The following is a 23028-nucleotide window of genomic DNA, read 5'->3' on the forward strand; positions in this document are numbered from 1 at the left end:
TCTATTTAATTTTTTTACATATTTAATATTAAACTTTCTGTCTTCCCCTCACCCTTTAGACTGTAGCTCTTAAATCTGGCTGTCCACTTCCTCTTCTCACTTTCCAACAGCACCTCGCAGCTGGTTGAGTGGCTTTCAAGCATTTTTTTTTTTTTTTTTCCCCCCTGGTGAGACTACATTTTGGGAGTATGTTGTGTTCCTTATTTAGCGTCTTAACAAAAATAATCTTGAAAGTAACTTCTGCTGCATCTGAGGAACTTGCTTTTCTACTAATTGAAATTATATAATGGGGTTACGAATGTGCATAGATAAAAATAATTGTAAAAGTGGTCATCTGGTGATGTCATAAATTTGTTTTCTGGGGAATTTGTAATACTTGTGATATCTAGCTATATTAATAAGCTAAGCCTTAGAACATCCTGAGAAACGTGAAGTAGTATCCAAATTTTACCTAAGAGGAACTGAAGTTCGAAGATTAAGACTTTGCTAAACTCTCACAGGAAATTCAGATTTCTTGACTCCAACTCTTTTTTGTGTTAATCACTAGATTGTATTTCCTACTCCAATATAAAAATAGGTATTTTAGATCTTTTCAGAAATGTTATATACTATCACACAGAAACAGCATTTTAAAAAAAGTTAGTTGCAGAGTCAAGCACTCAAAAGTTAGGAAATGCCAGAGTTAAGCTTGCCTGTGTAATATTTGTTTGGTCCCCTTTCATATATGTATTATGATACACGATCGCATGCTATATTTCTCCACAGTCCCTCTGCCTCATTAAATGCACAGAATGGATGGTGTTTACTGGATGAGCGTCTATTCCATATTTTGTTTCCTCCTCATTGAATTTGTGGCCTTCAGCCTTATTTGCTGCAGACTATTCAAACTCTGCTCTGAAGACAGAAGTGTTAATTTCCTCATAGACTTTTCTGTGGTGCTCATCCCTATAGTATCTGAGTGTTTCATAAACCTGAATCAATTTTCATAGCTCCCCTGGGAGGTTAGGGGGGTGACATTATTCCCTTACAGATAGTGAGATCGAAAGCATCCACTAATTTTGAGATTCCTAGGCGTGATATTTCAGCACATATATATTTAAAGCTCAGTTCCCATTGACTTCAGTTACAGCTGTGTGTATTGAGCTCCAGGGTCTCAAGTCAGACTCCCAGGAACACGTGAGGAACACACAGTGACCACTTGTGAAAAGTTTGATTTATGAGGCTTGTCCAGTATGATACAGACTCTGTGACAGAGGCAGGGATAGAATCAGTTTTTCCAGGGAAGCATTCAACTGCCTTAATTATGAGACTGTCCTTTCTTTTTCTGAAGTTTCCTGCCTCCTTTACTGCACACCTTCCAACTACAGCCACTGCAACAAGGAGTACAGGAATGCTGAAGAACACATCTTCATTCACTACACAAACCTGATTCATTGCCAGAGCACTATCCATCTGGTACAATGAATGACAATAGTATGTGATCATGTCATTAAAGACTTGCATCCGAAGAAGTGGGTATTCACCCACGAAAGCTCATGCTGCAAAACATCTGTTAGTCTATAAGGTGCCACAGGATTCTTTGCTGCTTTTACAGAACCAGACTAACACGGCTACCCCTCTGATCATTAAAGACTGTATTCTAATGCATATGCACACAGGTGTTGAATTATTTCCTAACTTTCCAGTGCTTGACTCTGCAACCTTTCATATTGTTTTAATGTAGGTTTTTTTGCATGTCGTCTTCTGGCTTTTTAAAAAGCAAACTAGAAAAAAAGTAAAAATGCTAACACATGAAATCATACTGATCCCTGCATGGTTCAACACCAGGATTTGGACCTTTAGATCAACAGCACAGATCTCTGCCACCTGAGTGAATGGAGTAATTGAGTATATTGGCTGGTCTACCATTACTAAGGGGTTTGGCGCACACTTTGCCAGTGGGTTTCAGAGACTTGCTGACAGAGAGGAATATTGAGGCTTGTGACTCTTGCGTTCAACTCCAGGTTCTGGAGTGGAGAATGCAGTAGTAGAGAGCCTTTTGTCCCCGGTCCCCCAGGAAGCCTGACCCCACACCCCTCTCCATGGCGCCCAGTTCCAGTTGCTTTCGCTTTCTCTCCTCTTCCCTGCTGCCAGCTCCTTGTCCTAGTATACTTCATCTGTCCTCACCCCTAGTCCAGCTCTTGTTCCCTCTGCGTTGGAGTCGGACTGCTACTTCATGCTGTTTGTGGGCTCCAGCAGGGAGATCATCAAGAGCACAGGAGAGAAGCTCTCTGCTCTTGGTTCCAGTACCTGCTGCCACAGCAGCTTCTGGCTGCTGAAAGGAGCAATTGGAGGGAAAGTCCTGATTCAGCCCTTTTGCCATGGGCTGGAGCGTGCCCAATACAGACTCTCTCTTATGAGAGTTTAGGTGCCAATCTCTTAGAAGTTGCCACTGAGCATGTGTGAATTGTTTTTTGTTTTTTCAAAGGCTTATTACTTGGCCAAGTAATGAGATTTTTTACCAGGAACAGCAAAAGGCATATCCCAAACACAAGAATGGCGATACTGAGTCAGACCAGTGGTCCATCTTGCCCAGTATCCTGTCTTCCAACAGTGGCTGGTGCCAGATGTTCCAGTGAGAATGAACAGAACAGGGCAATTTCTTGAGTGATCCATCCCCTGTCATCCAGTCCCAGCTTCTAGCAACCAGAGGTCTAAGGACATCCAGAGCATGGGATTGTGTCCTTGACACCAGTGCAACAGCCCCCCTGCATGCTAAATTTCAAGTCCTGACTCCAAAGCATGGAGGAACTGGAGCTTCTCAGCAAAATGATTGGAGGAATTTTTTAACATGGGCAAAACAATTTTTTCCCCTAATCTCAATCTCAGAAATGGCTGAATGGTTTGTGCTGAAACTTTCCCAAACTGTTCCACCAGAGGTAGGCGTTCAGTATGAAAAATCATACCCTGAGCAGTTAGTGTGGCAGAATTTAAGCAACTGAAAACAAAGTCTTTATAGTAGGAAGTGCTGGGCAACTTTATAAGCAGTGCTATGAGTTTTTTGTCTATTATGACTTTAATGCTAAAAGTTTCAATTTATACGTTTTAGAAATGTTTTTTTAAACAAAAGATTAATGTATTCTATATTTTTTACTGTGAACTTTACATTTAGTAGATTGTCTATACCTTAAGGAAAGTTTGTGGTTGCATATATTTTTAACTGACTGAGAGTTGCTGACATTTTTCTGGTATTTTAAAGGTTCTATAAACAAAAAGAAATCAAAAAGGAAAGGTCTTCAGTATGATACAATGGCCCTTCCACCTATTACTGCATTTGCAACAGGTAGGTAATATTTTATGTCATATGTAGGAGAGAGTCGTCCTGCTCACAGTAACCTGCTTCTTCATTTTTACATTTTTTGTAACATATTCAGAAATTTTGGAATATATCAGAAACCCTAATTAATCTTTTTGAGGAGATTATATTAGAATGGTACAGCTCTTCATATACTGAACTGTGACTAGCTGGGTAAAAAGGTGGCATTTTTATATAAACTGTTCCCTCTGAGAACTCTCATTAGAGCTTCAGACTCAATACGGGTGTCTAAGAGTGAACTGGATTTTACTCTGGCTCATGCCTCATCGGAGATGTTAACTAAATTTTGATTGCAGGATCTTTATGGTTGGTGATACACAAGTCAGAAACACCTTAACTTTCTTTATATTTTCATGACTGAGTTTATAGGACTAGCCGACAGGGGGACCAGCTGGGAGAAATTGCTAGTGTAAGGAAATAGCTATTTGTGATTAACAAGTCTTCATGGCATAGTTAGATTATCTTACTGTTACTAATGTGTGTATCCTGCATTGTCATTAAAATTGTATGTAGATGAATGTATGCAGAGAAATATTTCATTATTTTTTGATAGTGCTTACAATATGATGATTCTCAGACTGGATTTTTTTTGTTTGTCATGTTAATACATTGGAAGGATTTTCTCTTTAAGAGTAAGGCCCCAAAACCTCATCCTCTTGCACCAGAAGTAAAAGCAATTGTAGTTGCAATTTCATTTTAATAATGTCAACACATTAATAGCCTACATATTGTAAAAACAAATGTTCAATTATAATTTGTGTAATGTTTAAAGCTTACATTTTGGTTGTTCATATATTGCAGGGGTCGGCAACCTTTTGAGAAGTGGTGTGCCAAGTCTTCATTAATTTAAGGTTTCGCATGCCAGTAATAAATTTTACATTTACAGGGGCTGGCAGCAGGGGTTCCGTTCATCCAGGCAGGCAGGGACCCCGGCTGGCAGCAAAGTGCATATATCATTGCATATATTGCATAACACACACTCCTGGTTTGGCTCTTTCAATAGTAATTGTTACACATTGTTGCTATCATAGGGCTATATTCAATGTCCTTAAGTTCCATAAACTTGTTGACCTAGTTGGCCATTGGTGCAGGTCTTTCAAGAGTGTTAAAATATTTAGAATTCATCTGATGTAGAATGTGCTCTAGTGGATAAAGTTACTGGAGTGGGAGCCAGGAGACCTGAGATCAATTCCTAGCATGGCTATTGACCTACTGTGTGACCTTGGGCAAATCACTCCACATCTCGATACTTCTGTTTCCCTTCCTGTGCATTTTTCTTGTCTATTTAGGTTATATTGTTTGACTATACTTGTGGTTCATTTTTTAAAAAAATGTTTGAGACTAAATAACCAAACGTAGCCAAATTTATTGTCTAGAGACAAAGCGGTACAATACAAAAAGGAGACATACGTACCCTCCTTCCAGAAGCAGATTCACCTTACACAGAAGGGGTGCTTCAAAGATGATAGTATTTTTTGTAACTTATCAAGTCATACTATACTTTTTACACATCACTTAAACTCTAAGTTTAATCTATTAGTTTGTGCTAGCTTTGTCCTTAGTTCCTCTTACAATTGCCCTTATTTTGTTTTGAATACTACATTCCACCCCAGAACTCAGTGTCTGAACCACCACCAAACAAACTGCAATTTTGGAGTATTGGTCAAGGGTCTGCACAACCTCCCCATAACACCAGTGTGGGCAGACAACACTCAAATCTTTGGGCACCAACTCAGGCCATTTTACACCAACTGGGCCTCGATCACATCCGATCAGTGGGTTTTAGAACTAATTTTAATGGGCTATTCCATCCCTTTTACATTTATCCTAGCCACCCACCCCCTTCCCTGTCCCTCTTCAGGGACCCTCCTCGCAAGCATCTATTGAGACAAGAGGTGCATCACCTTCTGCAAATCGGTGCGGTGGAACTAGTCCCAATACAACACAGAGGAAAGGGATTTTATTCCCATTACTTTCTGACTCAAAAGAAAAATGGGGGGTGGAGACCCCATCCTAGACCTAAGAAAACCCAACAAATTTGTCCATGCCCACAGATTCTCTAACTATCAGAGGAGTGAAGTTCTGGAACAGCCTTCCAAGGGGAGTAGTGGGGGCAAAAGACATATCAAGCTTAATCCAGATAAGTTTATGGAGGGGATGGTATGATGGAATTGCCTAATTTTGGCAATTAATTCATCTTTGACTACTAGCAGTAAATATGCACAATGGCTTGTGAGGGGATGTTAGATGGGGTGGGATCTGAGTTACTACAGAGAATTATTTTCTGGGTGTCTGGCTGGTGAGTCTTGCCCACATGCTCAGGGTTTAACTGATTGCCATATTTGCGGTCGGGAAGGAATTTTCCTCTAGGGCAGATTGTCAGAAGCCCTGGGGGTTTTTCGCCTTCCTCTGCAGCGTGGGGCACAGGTCACTTGCTGGAAGATTCTCTGCACCTTGAAGTCTTTAAACCATGATTTGAGGACTTCAATGGCTCAGACACAGGTTTGATACCGGAGTGGGTGGGTGAGATTCTGTGGCCTGCATTGTGCAGGAGGTTAGACTAGATGATCATAATGGTCCCTTCTGACCTTAAAGTCTATGATTCTATAATTCCGAGTGTTAAGTTTAGGCCTTAATATAGGTTGTCAATTTCAATTTTAAATAGGTCTATTTTTTAAAAAATAACTTTTATTTAATTTAAAAAATTTAAAATTCCAAATTTATTTAAATATATTTTTATCCTCACTGCTGTACCTGCTTCCTAACTGAACTTGGTACAAAGTATTTATGCATGTTTGCTTTGACAGATTTCCTATTTTTCTAATGCCAAAGCTGACTTCAGCTTTGCAAAGTGTTGTGGGGTGCTTGACATGGTTCAACAGAATTGTGGGAAGAGCATAATACCTTCAGCTACCATAACTTCCTAACACCAGTACATATTATATTAATAGCATGCACATAATACCTATTAATGTGGTGTATACTATGCCCAACATGTATGTATTGGATAACTGCTATAAGCTCTTTGGGAGAGTGGTAGCCTCATACTATGTGTTTTGTACAACATCTTTCGCAGTGGGGCTTTGATCTCAGTTGGCGCCTGTAGGTGTTACTGCAATAGAGAAAATTAATAATAAAATCAAATTGTTGAACTTTCATATCTTGTTTTTGAGAGAATACAGGGGTGAGATGCCTACAGACAATGCACCCTTTTACCTTGTTAGTGGGCAAAATGAAAATCTTATCCTCCAGTGAGTTAGATTTTTTTTTAATTTTTTTTTTTAATTGCTGGTTAAATTAAAAAGTGCAAACCACTATCGTACTAAACATTTTTTTGGGGGGGGGATGTATTACAGAAATTTTGTACCTCCAGTTTTCCTGTTCATGTCCAGTCCAGTTAGGTAGGGACAGAAAGTTACTATCTGTCTCAGCTTACATGGAAATAAGGTGGTAGTCTTGTTCCATTTCCTAGTGAACAAATATCCATGACGCACAAATGACCACAACAGTTGGCATTAATTGGGTCCTTTGGTAGTCTAAGGCTATGTCTACACTACCATGGTAAGTCGGTACTGTAGCTGGAGTAGTGTAACTTAGGTCAACTTACCGCAGTAGTGTAAACATAGGGTGAATAACGTAGCTGGAGTCGATGTAGCTTAGGTTGACTTACTGCGGTGTCTACACCACGCTGGGTCAACTTACCTTAGTCCTCTTGTTCCCTTGAGTACCGGAGTCTACTGGAGAGTGCGCTGCAGTAGATTTAAATTTCCAGGGCTTTTAACTAGCAGTTTTCAGAAGTATGAATTTCACTTGGCTTTTCTTTTATTTCTGTGTCCAAAGTTGTGCAGACTTACTGTTCAGTTAAGCCTAGTAAAAGGGTACAGCAATGTGGATAAAAATCTATTTAAAAAATTAAAATTCAGTTTTTTATTTAAATTAAATATAGGTTTGTTTAAAAAAAAAAGACCCATTTAAAATTAAATTTAATATAGGTTGTCAATTTCAGACCTAACTTCTTATCTATTAATTTAGATTGAAATACAAAAAACAATATAAAGCAGTACATGTTTGCTGCTAAGTTTTAAAGAAATTGAAACTACTGAACCTGGTGGAAGTCACTTGCTAAGTGTCTGGAACCAGAGTTTGTTCAAGTGCTAACCAGTTTTTGACAGCTGTAACGTTGTCTGAAGGTGAAAGGAGAATATTTTCTTCATTTCGGTTTATTCAGCTAGTTCAGTTCAATGGTTCATTCAAAGTTTAAAAAACCAGTTGAGAGTTCAAAAAGCAGGAAAGCTTGGATTGGTTTGTTTGTTTTTTCTCTTCAAAGATCTGAATAAAAACTTGCTGTGAGAGGTTGAAATCTTCTAGTTCTAAAATCTTGAAGGATGTAGTGATCAGATACAATCAGTTCAGTTATTTAAATACAACTGATACTTCCTTTTGTTTAATAAATCTGTTTTAAATGCAAAATATGTTTTGATAACTTTTTAAAATGTATCCACCCTGGTGTACAGAATGTTCACAAATTTAGGTTGTGGCAACTTATATCCTAGTGGTGAGACTGTAGCTTCCTTATGTGGTTTATTAAAATCTCCAAAAAATTTTTAGCAATGTTTACGCTAGTGGGTTTTTTTTAACTGTAGCCTTTTGACTAGTTAATGAAAATATAAAATTGCAATGGCTTTGTTACATAATGGCTTTTTGAACTAATTTTATAAATTGTGATGCAAGAATCACCCTTACTTCAGAATGTCAGTTTCTAGAGTAACAATTTGGATTGTGTTACAGAGATAGCACGTCAGAATGACTGGGATGGGATCATTGCTTGCCATCAAGGTTATATAACTTGTACAACCTGGAACTATCAGAAAACTACCATGGGAGCCCATAAACTGAAACCAAAAGCATTCAGCAAAAACAAGCCTCTTGATGTATATGCGACAGTAAGTTTGGTTTTGGGGTAATCTTATTTCTTAAATATTATGGCATGGCTGCTAATTTGTTATCCAGTTGCACAGAAACTGAATACTTAAAACCTAGAAGCATTTGGTAAAGATCTAAATAAGCCTTGCAAAATTCTACTTATCAACTACATTAGGGTTAATATTTTTTTATAAGTGAATAAAATAATAAAGTAAATGCTGACTATTTCAGTCTTTATTTATCTTGAAACTCCAAGTTATCTAAAATTGTCTCCTGAATCAGAAATACATGGGGGAAGAAAATAAATTTTTAGTTTTATGAGCTCCAATTATTTGAAGATTTGTAGCTACTCCATAGACATTTAAATAGTCAGGGTGTACCTTTGTTCCTCTCACTTTCATCTTTGTTTATGGTGGAAGAAAAGATTTTGTGCCTGGGCTGGTAAATTGTCATGACAGTTTTGTAAGGGTGTTTTAAGCAATATTTTCTCAAGATTAACACCTTTTGAAAATGATAGGTACAGTAATTCCTCGCTTAACATAGTTCCTGAAAAATGTGACGTTAAGCAAATCCAATTTCCCCATAAGAATTAATGCAAATGGGGGGGTTAGGTTCCAGGGAAATTTTTTTCACCAGACAAAAAACTATATATTATATAGATATACACACAGTATACGTTTTAAACAATTTAATACTGTTCACAGCTATGATGATTGTGAAGCTTGGTTGAGGTGGTGAAGTGAGAGGGTAAAAGAGGGAGGGATATTTCCCAGGGAATGCCTTGCTGCTAAATGATGAACTAGCACTGGGCTGAGCCCTCAAGGGTTAACACGTTGTTAATGTAGCCTCTCACACAAGGCAGCACGAACATGAGGGTGGGGAGACAGCATAGCAGACAGTCAGACACCCACCTTGTGTGTGGGAGAGAGAGATGCACACTGCCCTTTAAGTAAGCTGACCCACTCTTAAGTGCATTGTCTCAACTTCCTGATCCACTTAAAAAGACAACAGATTCTGCCCCAAGCTCTGTCTCTCTCCGTCCATGTCCCCTCCCTGCTCGAAATGGAGAAGGGGTAAGTGGGGTGCAGGAGCAAGGGGGAAGGGGACACCCTGCCATTAGCCCCTTCCCCCCTGCACAGCAAGCAGGAGTCTCTGGGAGCAGCTCCAAGGCAGAGGGCAGGAGCAGCAGATAGCAGTGGGGGACAGGGACAGCTGAACTGCTGATTGCTAGCCTGCTGGGCTGCTGCAGCACAGGGAACTTAGGGAAGCGGGGAGCTGATAAGGGGGCTGCCGGTGCACCCTGGCTCCAAGCCCTCCCCCAGCTAGCTGCAACGGGCTGCTCTTCCTGCAAGCAGTGGACAAAGCAGGCAGCTGCCAAATGACATTAGAAGGGAGCATCGTACAACTTTAAATGAGCATGTTCCCTAATTGATCGGCAACATAACAATGAAACAACATTAACCGGGATGACTTTAAGTGAGGAGTTACTGTGTATTTCTAAGTTGCATGCAAAAAAGGTGCATTAAGGGAATGTTAAGAGCGCAAAGTCTATCACTCAAAAGTTGGGAAATGCCAGATTTAGGATTGAGTATGTAACCTTAATTCTGCCTCCTTGATAGCCAACCTGTGCACTGAATAAGTACATGTACTAAGTCTGGTTGGACGGCGCACTTTTCAGTGCTCTCTAGTCTGAGCCCATAGGAGTTGGGGAAGCTTCTGCCCCATGTGGTGCCCCCAGAGGAGGGAAAGTGAGGCTAGTGTTGTATGCCTGGTCCACAGAAAAGTGTGGTTGGGGAGTAGAAGTGGGGCCCCCCTCCTTACTCCTGTTGGTTCTGCTACTTTGGCAGCTTCCAGATATTCCAGTATGGGTGGGTGTCGGGGAGTGTAGCTGCTGTTTGGGTAGAAGTATAAACGAGCCTTAGAAACTACACGTTGAATGTTGCTTCCTGCCAAAACAATAATTTCCTGAGGAACTCAAGTGAGAGAAGGAAAATGGTGATTCTTTCTTAAAACAATTTATATCATGGCTACATCTGAGTGGAATTTCATGGGACAAAGAAAAGGCACTTCTCTAGTTAAGGGCATTCTCCCTGCCGAATTTCAAAGGTTGCTGCAAACTATGGAAGTGTAAGGGCGTCTCAAAGAAAAGGCAACCTAAACATAGGGATTGCTGCTACTCCTTCTATAATGACTTCCCTAAACTTAGTTCAGAATACGTTTTTTATTTTCTGTTTTGTTTTCTCTTACGCAATATCACTGATCTCTGTCTACAGTTAGTTCTTTTCCATTTGGTAACAGGAATTGATGGTAGTTTGAGGTAAATGCATATAATAGTTCTGTCAGCAAGAATAGCAACCAAAATACAGAGTGCTTAGTACAAATGAGTGCGAAATCTTTTCCAACTGAATAAGTAAATATATTGCTAAGCAGCTATATTAGGCTTCTTTAGACATGGATAATTTAGACAAGAGAATTCTTTGTATATATTGAAGGGGGTAATTAGTGGTACATCAGGAAGTTTACAAGTTATCCCATTATAGGAAAATAACTAGCTAACTATATGGAATTTGGTGGTACAGTGAGTATAACTATTAGACTGGATTGTGGGTCTTGGATTTGTTTCTGTTCACACACGTGTATCCAGACCCTTCTTTGTGATGTCTCTTCCTTCTTAAGTTCTGGGTTGAAAGATCTAAAATGTAAACTCTCATCTCTTTTCTGCATGCATCATAGTTGATTGTTTTCAGATACTGTTACTCCATTCCTAGCACCAAAGTACGGCGGCATCAGACTTTGAAGTTAACTTCCCTCACATGTCCTTTTGTGCAATGAAGGGCTAATTATATAGATTTGTTTTTTTAGGTTACACTGATCATATATCCGGCATTAAGATGCATGTGACTGATGATAAATGTTGTTTACAATTAGGTGGCTATGAGAATGTCACTAACTTGTTTGTTTGTGTACTCTCATCTTCATTGCTTACTCTTTCTGCCATATGCTTCTTTGTATCATAACTTCTCTCAAGAAAGCAAATATAGCTTTCCTTTCTGTGTGGGAGAAGGTAACCATCATTTATGTTGTTAATGTTAAAACCACAAGAGAATTGTAATACAGAGATTTTGAAGATTTTCCTTTCTCAATATGAGATGCTTTATAACTGCTATAGATAGACAAGCACATCTACAATTAAACATATTTTTTTCTTTGCCAATGTGCTATGTGTTTTACGTTCCTTTCTCATTTTTTTTTTCCCCCCTCCCTTCAAAGGTAGTTGACATTACTACATGTGGAAACTTTGCTGTAATTGGGCTTTCAACAGGACATGTAGATGTATACAACATGCAGTCTGGCATTCACCGAGGACATTATGGAAAAGAAAAAGGTGAACTTTTTTTTTTTTTTAATTACACCCTAAGAATAGCTGCAAATCGAAAGATTTTTATTGTAGTTTCTGGGTGGAATGCAGGAATCTTGCTATTGAAGCAACAGGTGGCTGTGATTACGCTACAGTTGTCTTTTATTCTCTCTGGGTGAAGGACAGCGGCACTCCCGCTACTGTGGATAGTTGTGGACTTGGCATCTATTTAATTTTAAGTAACATAAACTTGTTGGTTTTCAAGGGTGTTGGGTATAAAATGCTGGCTTTGATTAAGCTTATGGCCATGCACATCATATCCCTCATGACCTGCTCTGTTCTACTTCTGTAGCAGAACACCAAATTCTTGTACATGTCAGTATGCTCCCTGCTCCAAAGAATGTAGAGATAGCATGCGTGCATGCAGATTGTAACCCAGCCCAGTTCTTTGGGTTTGCTGTTGAATTGCTTTCTTGAAAAGTTGTGACTTTAGCTGTGTTTCACCTTTGTTTCAGACAACTGATTTCTGATCCAAATACAGAACAGACATGTTTAAATGAGATGTGGTGGTGGGAGCAAGTTACTTTTAGGTTAGATTTGGGGCCCTCAACTTTGGCATCTGGGTTTTAACTAAGATGTTAGTGGAGGCTGGGGAATGAGCTAACCAGTGGTTTCTCTGTCCCCCAAAAGTGGCGTAAGACAGTTAAAATGTTTTTGATAATACTTGAAGTTCTAGGTTGGGGATAGAAAAGCTGCCAGCCTTTTAAGGCATTTCCTCTCTAAAAGTTAATGAAGTCTTAGTGCCTTCCTGTTTATATTGTTTGTTGCTGATTTATTGCCATATATTCTGTACTTGCACATGGATTTACCAATTTTCAGAACAGGAAAACCTACATCGGGAATATATGTAATTCAGTGTCTCAAAATTTCAGTGTCCTATTAGTGGCAGAATAGGAAGGTAAAGTAATTGAAAGCAATTCAGAAACCCAAAATTACAAATTCAGAATCAGGATTTTCAAGCAAATAATGAAGGCTAATATTCTGCTTTGTGTCAACGTGAAAAAATTGTTCAGTTAAAACCTTTTTAATTGCCATCTTAATCTTGTCCTTAGCATATTTTTTTTTTTGTATGTCTCACGGTCACACTAATGCTTAGTTATCTGTACCTTAATCAATTAAACAGAATTGGCCTGTGCACAGATGGAAAACGCTGATTAAGTATATAAACTTAGAATATTCAAGTAATAGTATCAGGGGGCTTTACTATTGTTTGTCCAATACCTTCCTCTTGTTTAAATCTGCCTTTCCATCTGAAGGGACCTAGATGCCCCAGTAATTGGCACTATGTAGGTACCTAAGATAGGTGTAAAGCCCTGAAATGTAATTTTTTTTTCTTTTGGATTAAAGCACATGAAGGTGCCATTAGAGGGGTAGCAGTGGATGGATTAAACCAGTTCACAATCACAGCTGGAAGTGAAGGATTAATTAAATTCTGGAAGTTCAAGACCATGGACCTAGTTTACTCTGCAAATCTCTCTTCTTCTCCAAGTGCAATGCTGCTTCACAGAGACAGGTGAGAATCTAAAACTGTTTCAATTACAGCTTTGATTGTTTTGTTGTAATCTTAACGTCCAAGCCTCTAATAAAAGACCACGACAAAAATGTCTTTCATTTCCTAACATTTTAAGCTAGAAATGACTATTAGTCCTTCAAGGAGCTTTTTATATTGCAGAAGGCCTGGAAACTTGTCTTGCTTAGGAAATTTCAGTAGAACATAAAATTTTGTCGGGTAATATTAGGATATGCTTGTCTGTTTTATCTCTGAATATTAACTGCCAATATATACTACTAATTCTTTCCAGTGGTATTCTGGGAATTGCCTCAGATGACTTTGGCATTAGCGTTTTGGATATAGAAACAAGAAGGATCGTCAGGAAGTTCTCAGGACACCACAGCCAGATTAATGACATGGTGAATGTATATACTGTACATATTTGTGTGTTCATGATCTGCAACAAAAATTAATTCAATTTGAGGGTGATAGATTTGTTGTCTGTATATAACAGATAATGAAAAACAAACGTGCGTTCAAGTTGGATCTCTTCTTGTTGTGTTCAGCTGCAGAAGCCAAAAAATTTAGGGTACCCCTTTGGAAACTGCAGCCATACACGTGTATATGTGCTCTTAAGAATTAATGTAGTTTGCTGATTGAGCATTTTAATGTTCAAATAGGAAATATAGAAATTTTAGCTCACCAGTACAGACTTGGAGTTTTATTGTAATTTTATTACCAAAGGACAGATACATTCATTTTTTAAACTATCAGAAACCTTATTTTTTGTTCTTAAACAAATGAAAAGTTAGAAGTAACATAACAGATATTTGAGGCCACACTAGTGTTACTGAGGGCAGCCACTGGGAAGCTATCCTTCGAGTGATTGCTCATGTGTATTCCACAGTAGGTGTGTGTGCTCGCCACGTACACTGGTGCCGGAAGTTTTTCCCTTAGCAGTACCCGTAGTGGGGGAGCCCCGCTGCGACCCCTAGAGTGGCACCTCTATACCGCGGTATAAGGGGGACCGTGTGCTTCCCCCATCCTCTGTTCCTTCTTGCCGCCAGTGAAGGTAGTTGGAACTTTGTGCTCCAGCTCTGCTGAAGCCTTTCTACTTGCGCTTAGTAGTACCATTCGTGGAATTGTTACTTCAGTTGTTAGAGTGGGTTCGGGGCATGCCCTGTGCCCCAGACTTCAAGTCGTGCGACATCTGTTGCCGTTCTCTGCCTAGGAGTGACCCGCATGCTGAGAGTCTCTGCTGTTTGAGTGAGACTCACATCAGCGAACGCTGTAAGATCCGCAGGTCATTCAAGCCGTGGACCAAAAAGGAGAGTGACCTTATACTCTGTGCTCTCCTCATGTAATTGGCGTTGGTTCCAACTCCAGTGCACCGGGTGGACTCGGCTCCCGCCGCCGCTTCATCGATACTTAGCGAGGCACCCTCTACTAGCCGGCACCGTTCTCCCTCCAAGAAGCAGGAAAAGGGCCCTACCTCGCAGCGGTGCCAAGACAAAGAAAGAGGAGAGGCTGCTCCCGTGCCGGGCAGCCCACGGTCCCCTCCGGACTCAAGGCCTCCGACTCGTGTTGAGCAGAGCAGCCGGGCACCGTCCACGCACACATCTCCACCGGTGCGGATGCTGTCGATGACGGAGGCGATGCAGGCCGCGAAAGACATTGAGTCTCCTGGTTCCAGGCATGCAATCAGTGACAGGTCCCCGGTCCCGGGGCAAACCCCCATTGGGGATCCATCGAACCTCTCTTTCAGGTCATAGTTCCTGCTCTGAGGACCGCTCCTCACACCGTTCGGCGCGCAGTGACCGGTTGTCCGGCAGCTCACGCCCTCCCTCGACGCTGACCAGACCGTCCCCATCACCACCAGGACAAGAGTCTCGGGGACCCTCTATGTTGCCTGCCAGCGAGCATCAGCATCGAGAGAGGCACCAGGAACATTTCCCTTCGCGACGGAACTACTGCAGCCGGTCTCGACAAGATAGACGTCGTTCCTGTTCCAGTCCCTGCTGAACTAGACATTGCTCTCAAGATTCCTCTCGCGATGCCATCATGAGTACCAAAGCAGCTCTTTGGGCAGGTACTGGTCCTTGACTTCGAGGTCCAGGTCCCAAGGGAGGCGGCATTGCAGGCACCGCCACTCATACCATTCCCGTGAGACTGTGCACTCATCGGTGACCTTGGCCTCGGCACCAAGCCGCCCATCCTCGGCTTGCGCGGCTCAGCTGGGGCAACTACTGCCACTGGGCCCTCAGCCGGATCAGTGGCAAGGGGTCCCGTGGCAGGGACAGTGGTGCCAATGGGCACCGTGGCCACCAATGCCTGCCCAGATGGGGACCCGCTCAGTCGCTGGAGCGTCTCAGGCTCCATCAGCCTCGTCAGGCCACCTAGGAGACAGATCGGCGGGCCACAAGTCGGCGGACCCACGCCTGGACTCTGATCTGGAGCTCGACACCCTACTCCCCCCACCCCCCACCCCAGTACCGACCGAGGCCCATGGCTCCGTACCAGCTCTTTCCCTGGCACTGGACGACACCATAACAGCGCCTCCACCACCAATCCCTCAGGAGGATTTTAAGGCACATCAAGACCTGCTAAAGCGAGTGGCATCCAGCCTTCAGCTGCAGGCTGAGGAAATGAAGGGCCCCTCCAATTCCCTCTTTAACGTGTTGTCCCCCTCGACACTGGGCCACATGGCTCTGCCCCTGCACCAGGGTGTAGCCAACTTTTCCAACACCCTGTGGCAAACTCCTGCCGCCTTGGCCCCAGTCTCCAAGAAAGCTGAAAGGAAGTACTTTGTGCCCGCTAAGGACCATGAGTACCTCTATTCCCACCCGGCACCTAACTCGCTTGTGATAGAGTTGGTAAACCACAGAGTGTCAAGGCTAACCTGCACCTACCCCCAAGAGTAAGGACGCCAGACGACTGGACTCCTTTGGTAGAAAGATTTATTCCTCGGAAAGTTTCCAGCTCAGGGTAGCCAACCACCAGGCCTTAATGAGCAGATATGACTTTAACCTATGGGAGTCCCTGTCTAACTTTGAGCCTCTCCACCCAGACTGGGACAGGAAGGACTTTAAGGCGCTAGTAGAAGAGGGGGCTGCAGCGGCAAAAGCGGCCCTGCAAGCGGCGTCGGACGCAGCAGACACTGCAGCCTGCCCGATGGCTTCAGCAATCTCCATGCGCAGGGCGTCGTGGCTCCTCCTGTCTGGACTGTCGATGGAGGTCCAGTCCCTTATGCAGGACCTCCCGTTTGATGGGAAGGTGCTCTTCATGGACCAGATGGATGTCAGGCTGCATGGGATGAAGGATTCTCGCACCACCCTGGAGACGTTGGGCCTCTATGTCCCTCCAGCTAAGGACAAGGCCAAACCACAACCGGTGGCTTAACCTGTGAGGAGCAGATACGAGCCCCCATATAAGAGACTGAGAGACCAAAAACGCCAGTCTCAGCTGTAGTCCTGCTCCGCCCTGCAGCCTGGGCCCTCTAAGGGCAAGAGGCAGGGAAAGAGGCGGTTTTGACTATTTGCAGGGAGGCACCGGGCCAGTTGCCAGGGAGACCCCCTTCCCCAATTAATAAAGTTTGTGTTCCGCAACTGTTTGCCTTCCGCATGGCGTGGTCCCGTATCACATTGGACCAGTGGGTCCTCAGCACCATTTTCCAGGGCTACAGGTTGCAGTTCACCTCAACCCCTCCAAACCACCTGCTCTCCCCTATAGGCCTCGGGGACCTGGAGCATACCCACCTCCTAGGGCAGGAGGTGGACCGTCTACTGCACCTGGGGGCGGTGGAAAGAGTACCAGTAGAATTCCAGGGCAAGGGGTTCTACCCCCAGTACTTCCTGATCCTGAAGGCCAAAGGGGGCCTCAGCGGATCGCCCCAGCAGGGTTTTCTCCCCCCGTACGAGTGGTTGCTCTACTTGGAAAGGCCTGTGAGCGACCTCCGAGAGTGGGGAGTTCCCCAGATCGACTTCTTTGCAACCCGCCAGACACAACCCCTCCCTTCCCCCCCCCCCCAGGACGCTGCCGTTTCACCTGGACCTACTCTCCTAGGATAGGGGCCGCCTCCTCTATCCCAAGCTAGCCATGCTCCACCTGACAGCGTGGTTGCTCCATGGCTAGACGAGGGGGAAGGCAGATGTTCGGAGCAGGTAAGGCAGGTCCTGCTGGAACGTAGGAAACCGTCCACACGTGGTCCAGGTTCTCCAAGTGGGTGAGTGAGTGGGGAGTCTCCCCTTCCTCCACACCTCTCCAGCTTATCCTGGACTACCTCCTGTCCCTTAGGACCCAAGGACTGGCACCCGCCTCTGTCAGGGTACACCTGGTGGCTATATCGGCCTTCCACCTGCAGGTGCAAGGGCTTCTCCCACTCTATGACCTCCTGTTTCCTTAGGGGCCTTGACCACTCATTCCCGTATGCGAGACTCCCTGTGCTGCAATGAGACCTGAACCTGGTTTTGTCCCGACTCATGGGTCCTCCCTTTGAACCCCTGGCCACGTGTTCCCGGTCTCACATCTCATGGAAGGTAGCCTTTTTTGTGGCAATCACGTCAACCCACCATGTCTCGGAACTCAGGGCCTTGACCTCGGAATCCCCCCATACAGTCTTCCACAGGGATAAAGTCCAGCTTCGCCCACACCCGGCATTCCTCCCGAAGGTGGTCTCTGCCTTCCATATGAATCAGAGCATGTTTCTCCCTGTGCTCTGTCCTAAGCCCCATTCCTCCAATGAGGAACGCCGCCTACACACGCTCGATGTACGTAGAGTGCTGGCCTTTTACCTGGATCGGATCAAACCGTACCGGAAATCCTCACAGCTTTTTGTTTCCTCAGCTGAGCAGGTGAAGGGGCAATCTATCTCCACCCAACGTCTTTCCCGCTGGATTACCTCATGTATATGCATGTGCTATGATCTGGCAGGGGTTCCCCCACCACCAGTACACTCAACGAGGGCTCAGGCCTCATCAGCTGCCTGCGTAGCCCATGTCCCTATCCAAGACATTTGTAGGGTGGCCCCTTGGGCCTCAGTTCACACATTCACTTCTCATTATGCGATTGTCTCCCAAACTAGGGATGATACCGGGTTTGGCAGGGCTGTACTCCGTCCTGGGCTGTTGTGAACTCCTACTCACCTCCAACAGGTATAGCTTGGAATCGCCTATTGTGGAATACACATGAGCAATCACTCGAAGAAGAAAGGACAGTTACCTGTTCCGTAACTGGCATTCTTCAAGATGTGTTGCTCATGTCTATTCCGCACCCCGCCCTCCTTCTCCACTGTTGGAGTTGTCCGTCAAGAAGGAACCCAGGGTGGTGGGAGTGCGCGGTCCTCCTTATAGCGCGATATACAGGCACCACTCCAGGGGTCGCCGCGGTGCTCCCCCAGTACAGGTACTGCTAAGGGAAAAACTTCCGGCACCGATGCACGTGGCAAGCACACACACCTACTGTGGAATAGACATGAGCAACACATCTCAAACGCCAGTTACGGAACAGGTAACTGTCCTATCTCTTCAAAGTCTATATTGGCACAAGAGATTCCCTACAAACCAGAAGTATAAACAGTAGTTTTAAGCATCTATCCTAACATAGCTATATTTGTTTATTATACAGCACAAAAGAGTGACATACTGATGTGAATTAGATGTTTGTTTTCAAAATGCTGTCAGAATTTGTATTCAGTTTCTAATTTATTCCAAATACCAAGAGATGAGTACATCTCTGATGTTGACGTCTTATGTTTTTATATTTTTTTCTTTTACATTTTGTGGTGAATATCTGTGTGCGCAAAAGTGAGGGCCGACAAACATAATATGGGTCACTACACTTATACAGTATCCTGCTACACCCTTGCTTTTCTAGCCTTAGGGTACGTCTATACTTACCTGCCGGGTCGATGCGTAGAGTTCGACTTCTCGGAGTTCGAACTATCGCGTCTAATCTAGACGCGATAGTTCGAACTCCGAACGCGCTTCCGTCGACTCCGGAACTCCACCACCGCGAACGGCGGTGGCGGAGTCGACAGGGGAGCCGCGGACTTCGATCCCGCGGCGTCTGGACGGGTGAGTAGTTTGAACTAAGGTAGTTCGAGTTCAGCTACGCTATTCGCATAGCAGAACTTGCGTACCTTAGTTCGACACCTCCCCATAGTGTAGACCAGGCCTTAGTCTCTGATCACAGGAGACCTATCAGTTTTGTTGTGTGGACAAATGTTTGCCTAGGACTGGGATGAAACTGTCAATGCAATCTTCTCTTATGAACTAAAGGAGGATGTGTGTGCTCTAAAATACTCATTTAGATTTATTATTATTACAGACTTTCAGTCCCGATGGCCGTTGGCTAATAACTGCATCAATGGATTGCACTATTAAGACTTGGGACCTCCCATCTGGATGGTAAGTCAATTTAAGTACTGTAGCAGAGAGCTCTTACTTGCATATGAATTCCATGCATTAAACCACAAAAAAGATTTGATGCATTGACAATGTCCCATAAACGTATACTAATTTAAAAAGTTGATATTTGTTGAACATTAGTGTTTGAAACTGACTTGTTTTGTCTGGCATTAGTAATTTTTTATAGCCATTTTATGAAGCTCTTGTAAATGGGAATTTATAGTAGAAAATTACATAATTATAATATAGACAGCGTTTGAAGCCTGACATTGAAATTGTGAACAATAGGGCTTCTTGGTTTTTTACTTTCAAGCACATGTACAATTGAAAAGTGTAGAAGGTCAATTTTACTTTGATGATAAAACCACATACCATTCAGGAAAGCAGAACATAAGGTTGCTTCATGTCAATGCAAAACATTTTGTAAATTCAAAAGCATAAAATGACTGTCTGTTATGTCTGTAGTATCAAACGCTATGTTAAGATTGCAAGTCAACTTTAGTTTTCCATTTCTACTTGCTTATAAACTTCCTGAAAATTTCTGCTCTGCTCAGAAATGAATATTCTGCTCTGGATGTTCAGTTTTGGTTGAGAAGTACACAGTATAATTCAGGAGGTGGGAAAGATGTACACAAAGGGGACTTTAGACCCCCTTCGTGCTTTCCTGATTTGGGCTGATACCTTAGGGCATGTCTACACAGCAAAGAAAAACCCATGGCTGGCCTGACTCGGGCTCACAGGGCTCAGACTACAGAGCTGTTTCATTGCTGTGTAGACTTCTGGGCTTGGGCTGCAGTCCAAGTTCTGGAACGCTGTCACCCTGCAGGGTCCTAGAGTGCAGGCTGCAACCTGAGTACGAAGTGTACACAGCAGTGAAACAGCCCCATGTCCCAAGCCCCTTGAACCCAAGTCGGCCAGCCACAGGTTTTTCTTTGCTGTGTAGACATACCTTTAGTATAAGTTAGAGAAGCCTGTGAGCAATTGGGAACCAGCTGAAGATTTGCATTGTTTTGTTGCTATGACAGTATTAAAACTGAAAATTATTTACTTTCATTTAAAGTACATGATGTGAGTTGTATCACAGAAAGATTGGTCAATAGATTGTTGAAAGTCATTCCTCAAGTTAGAGACCAAAAGATTAATGGATGAATTAAATTTAGAACTTCTCTCCTCAAAACTATTACAGATTCTTAATGTTGATTTCATTTCTTATGAAATGGCTTGGAAAAGCATATGATAAAGTTTAAAGGCAATCTAAGACAGTCACTACATTTGCCTTGAGTGTTTAGCTTGTTTAACATTTGCATCTGTCACTGTGGTACATAGATGCTATTATATTTTATAATGGAGATAGAAAGACGACAAAGTAACTCTAGCAAAATTCTTGTTGATATGGAATCGAAACGACATGACATTCTGTCTGGAAAAAAATTAGGGTAATTTATCTTGCTTGGAATTTAGAGAGAGGGTTTTGCTCTTATACAGGCAGAAAGAAATACTGAAATAGAGCAATGATGCTCATTAAAAATTCAGCTGCAGGTCTTGCTTTCCCTTAGTATGGTTAGGAATATGAGCTATTGTACACATACAAAAACAACTGCTAATTTTGAAGCTTTATTTAAGAAAAATCATTGATGTTTTTGAATCAAACAGCATCTTTTACAAGTTATGATGCATCCGTTTTTAGTGTGCACTCTGCTATCCACTCATTGAGCACGTTGTGTATAAATACTGCTGAAATCTGAATGATGTTTAAATGGTCTCCTTAAATTTCACAGAAATAGATGATCCATCTGTGCTTGATTGTATGTAATTTAATTGTTGTAACTGTATGCAAATTTCTCTTCGTACTCAGTGTAGCTTGGACAGACAAACTAACGTTAATTTACATGCCCTGTACTCATAATCTGGGTTATCTTTTTAACTCTTTCTAGCATTGAACTTTTTCCTGGTGATCTCAGAATGCACTAACACATCCTTCTGCCCCTCCCAGCCTAACTCATCATACTTACATTTCCTTTTTGAGTGCTTATGGATTCTCTCCTGGTAAGAGACAGTGGTTTTATACAGGCATCTGCAGGGCTTCTTTTGCTCACCGCCCACATTCACTGCCATGCTTCTGCTCTTGTGCTGCTGAGCAGCTCTGTTGGAAATCCCATGACCTGGCTGACTTCCTCCATTACAGATTTCTCTCCTCTTTCAGTTCTGCCATCTTCCTTGCTAAACAACTCTACTACCACGACTTAATTAAATCTCACACCCACAATCCCTCAAGATATCACATCTGCTGCTTCTCCCAGATCCACAAGCCTTGTTACCCTGTTAAAGGAATGGTTTGACATGATTTGTTCCTGACAAATCCATATTGACTGTCTACTTGTCACCATAGCATCTTCTAGGTGTCTACAAATTGACTGCTTGATTATTTGCTGCACTATCTTTCTCGATACTGAAGTTAAGATGACTGGTTTTGTAATTCCTCGGATTGCCCTTATTGTCTTCTTTATACATTGGCACTATATTTGCATTCTGCCAGTCCTCTGGAATCTCTCCCACCTTCATTTCTCTCTTCTCCCCCCCCGATCCTGAGCATCTGTAGCTCCCACTGATATCTTGCTCCAGGTGTGACCACCTACACTTCTTAAAATCTGACCGTAGGTGACTCAAGTTGGGCATTTAGAAAATGGAGAAACACAGTGGCCACCTGTAAAAACTTCGGTTTAAATGACTTGCATAGCATCATAGAGGACATGTGTTGCAGAGCCAGGGAAGGAACCTTTTTCTCCAAGTGTCATTAAGCCTTAACCAAAATCATCCTTTCTCTTCCTGCAGACCCGTTTCATTCACTTCACATCTTCCAATTACTGCAGTAAATGAGCCAGGAATCCTACAGTAAATGGATTTGTTCACTACTACACTGATTCATTTACTAAGCACTGTCTCCCCTACACCATATAGAGTAAAGAGTTTTTTATTTTAAAGTGACTTTGCATATGAATAAATGCTCATTAAAATAATAACTTCAAATTCCTTGCTTAGCAGGGAGTTTCTTGCCATACTGTGCAGATTTTGAATTTCAGGAGAAGTTGTGGAAAGTGGTGTATACACTGTTAGGGCCTGATGATGTGTAACTTATGTAGGATAAAAAATATTTGTCTTGGGAGACACGTGCTGGTGTGACCAATTAAAACTGTATAATGAGTTTATTATAGGCTGATGTGCTATTAAATTAAACCAATAGCAAGGGATTGAAACAGCACTTGATCACGTAACATCATATAACCAACAGGGTTAAAACTAACAATAGAGGAGGCGAGGAAGGAAGCTGCTGTTTGCAAACGAGTCCAAAAAGAGTGGGTTAAGTTAGGGAGGTATTAGCATAAGAGAAACTCCACATAGAACAATTAGAATAAGTACCAACCCAAGTAGGGGCTGG

General features: G+C 42.6%; 1 protein-coding gene across 2 annotated transcripts in view; it reads left to right on the forward strand.

Moving 5' to 3' along the window:
* Nucleotides 1–23028, forward strand: part of WDR36 (WD repeat domain 36) — an 81068-nt gene that overhangs the window by 30421 nt on the left and 27619 nt on the right. For both annotated transcript variants that reach the window (XM_045021015.1, XM_045021016.1), the window contains exons 11-16: nt 3239–3322; nt 8144–8298; nt 11549–11663; nt 13044–13209; nt 13499–13607; nt 19513–19592. In XM_045021015.1, the coding sequence (XP_044876950.1) occupies nt 3239–3322; nt 8144–8298; nt 11549–11663; nt 13044–13209; nt 13499–13607; nt 19513–19592 (709 nt within the window). The remainder of the gene's footprint in view (nt 1–3238; nt 3323–8143; nt 8299–11548; nt 11664–13043; nt 13210–13498; nt 13608–19512; nt 19593–23028) is intronic.

This window comes from Mauremys mutica, chromosome 6, assembly GCF_020497125.1.
Source record: "Mauremys mutica isolate MM-2020 ecotype Southern chromosome 6, ASM2049712v1, whole genome shotgun sequence".
Classification (NCBI taxonomy): Eukaryota; Metazoa; Chordata; order Testudines; family Geoemydidae; genus Mauremys; species Mauremys mutica.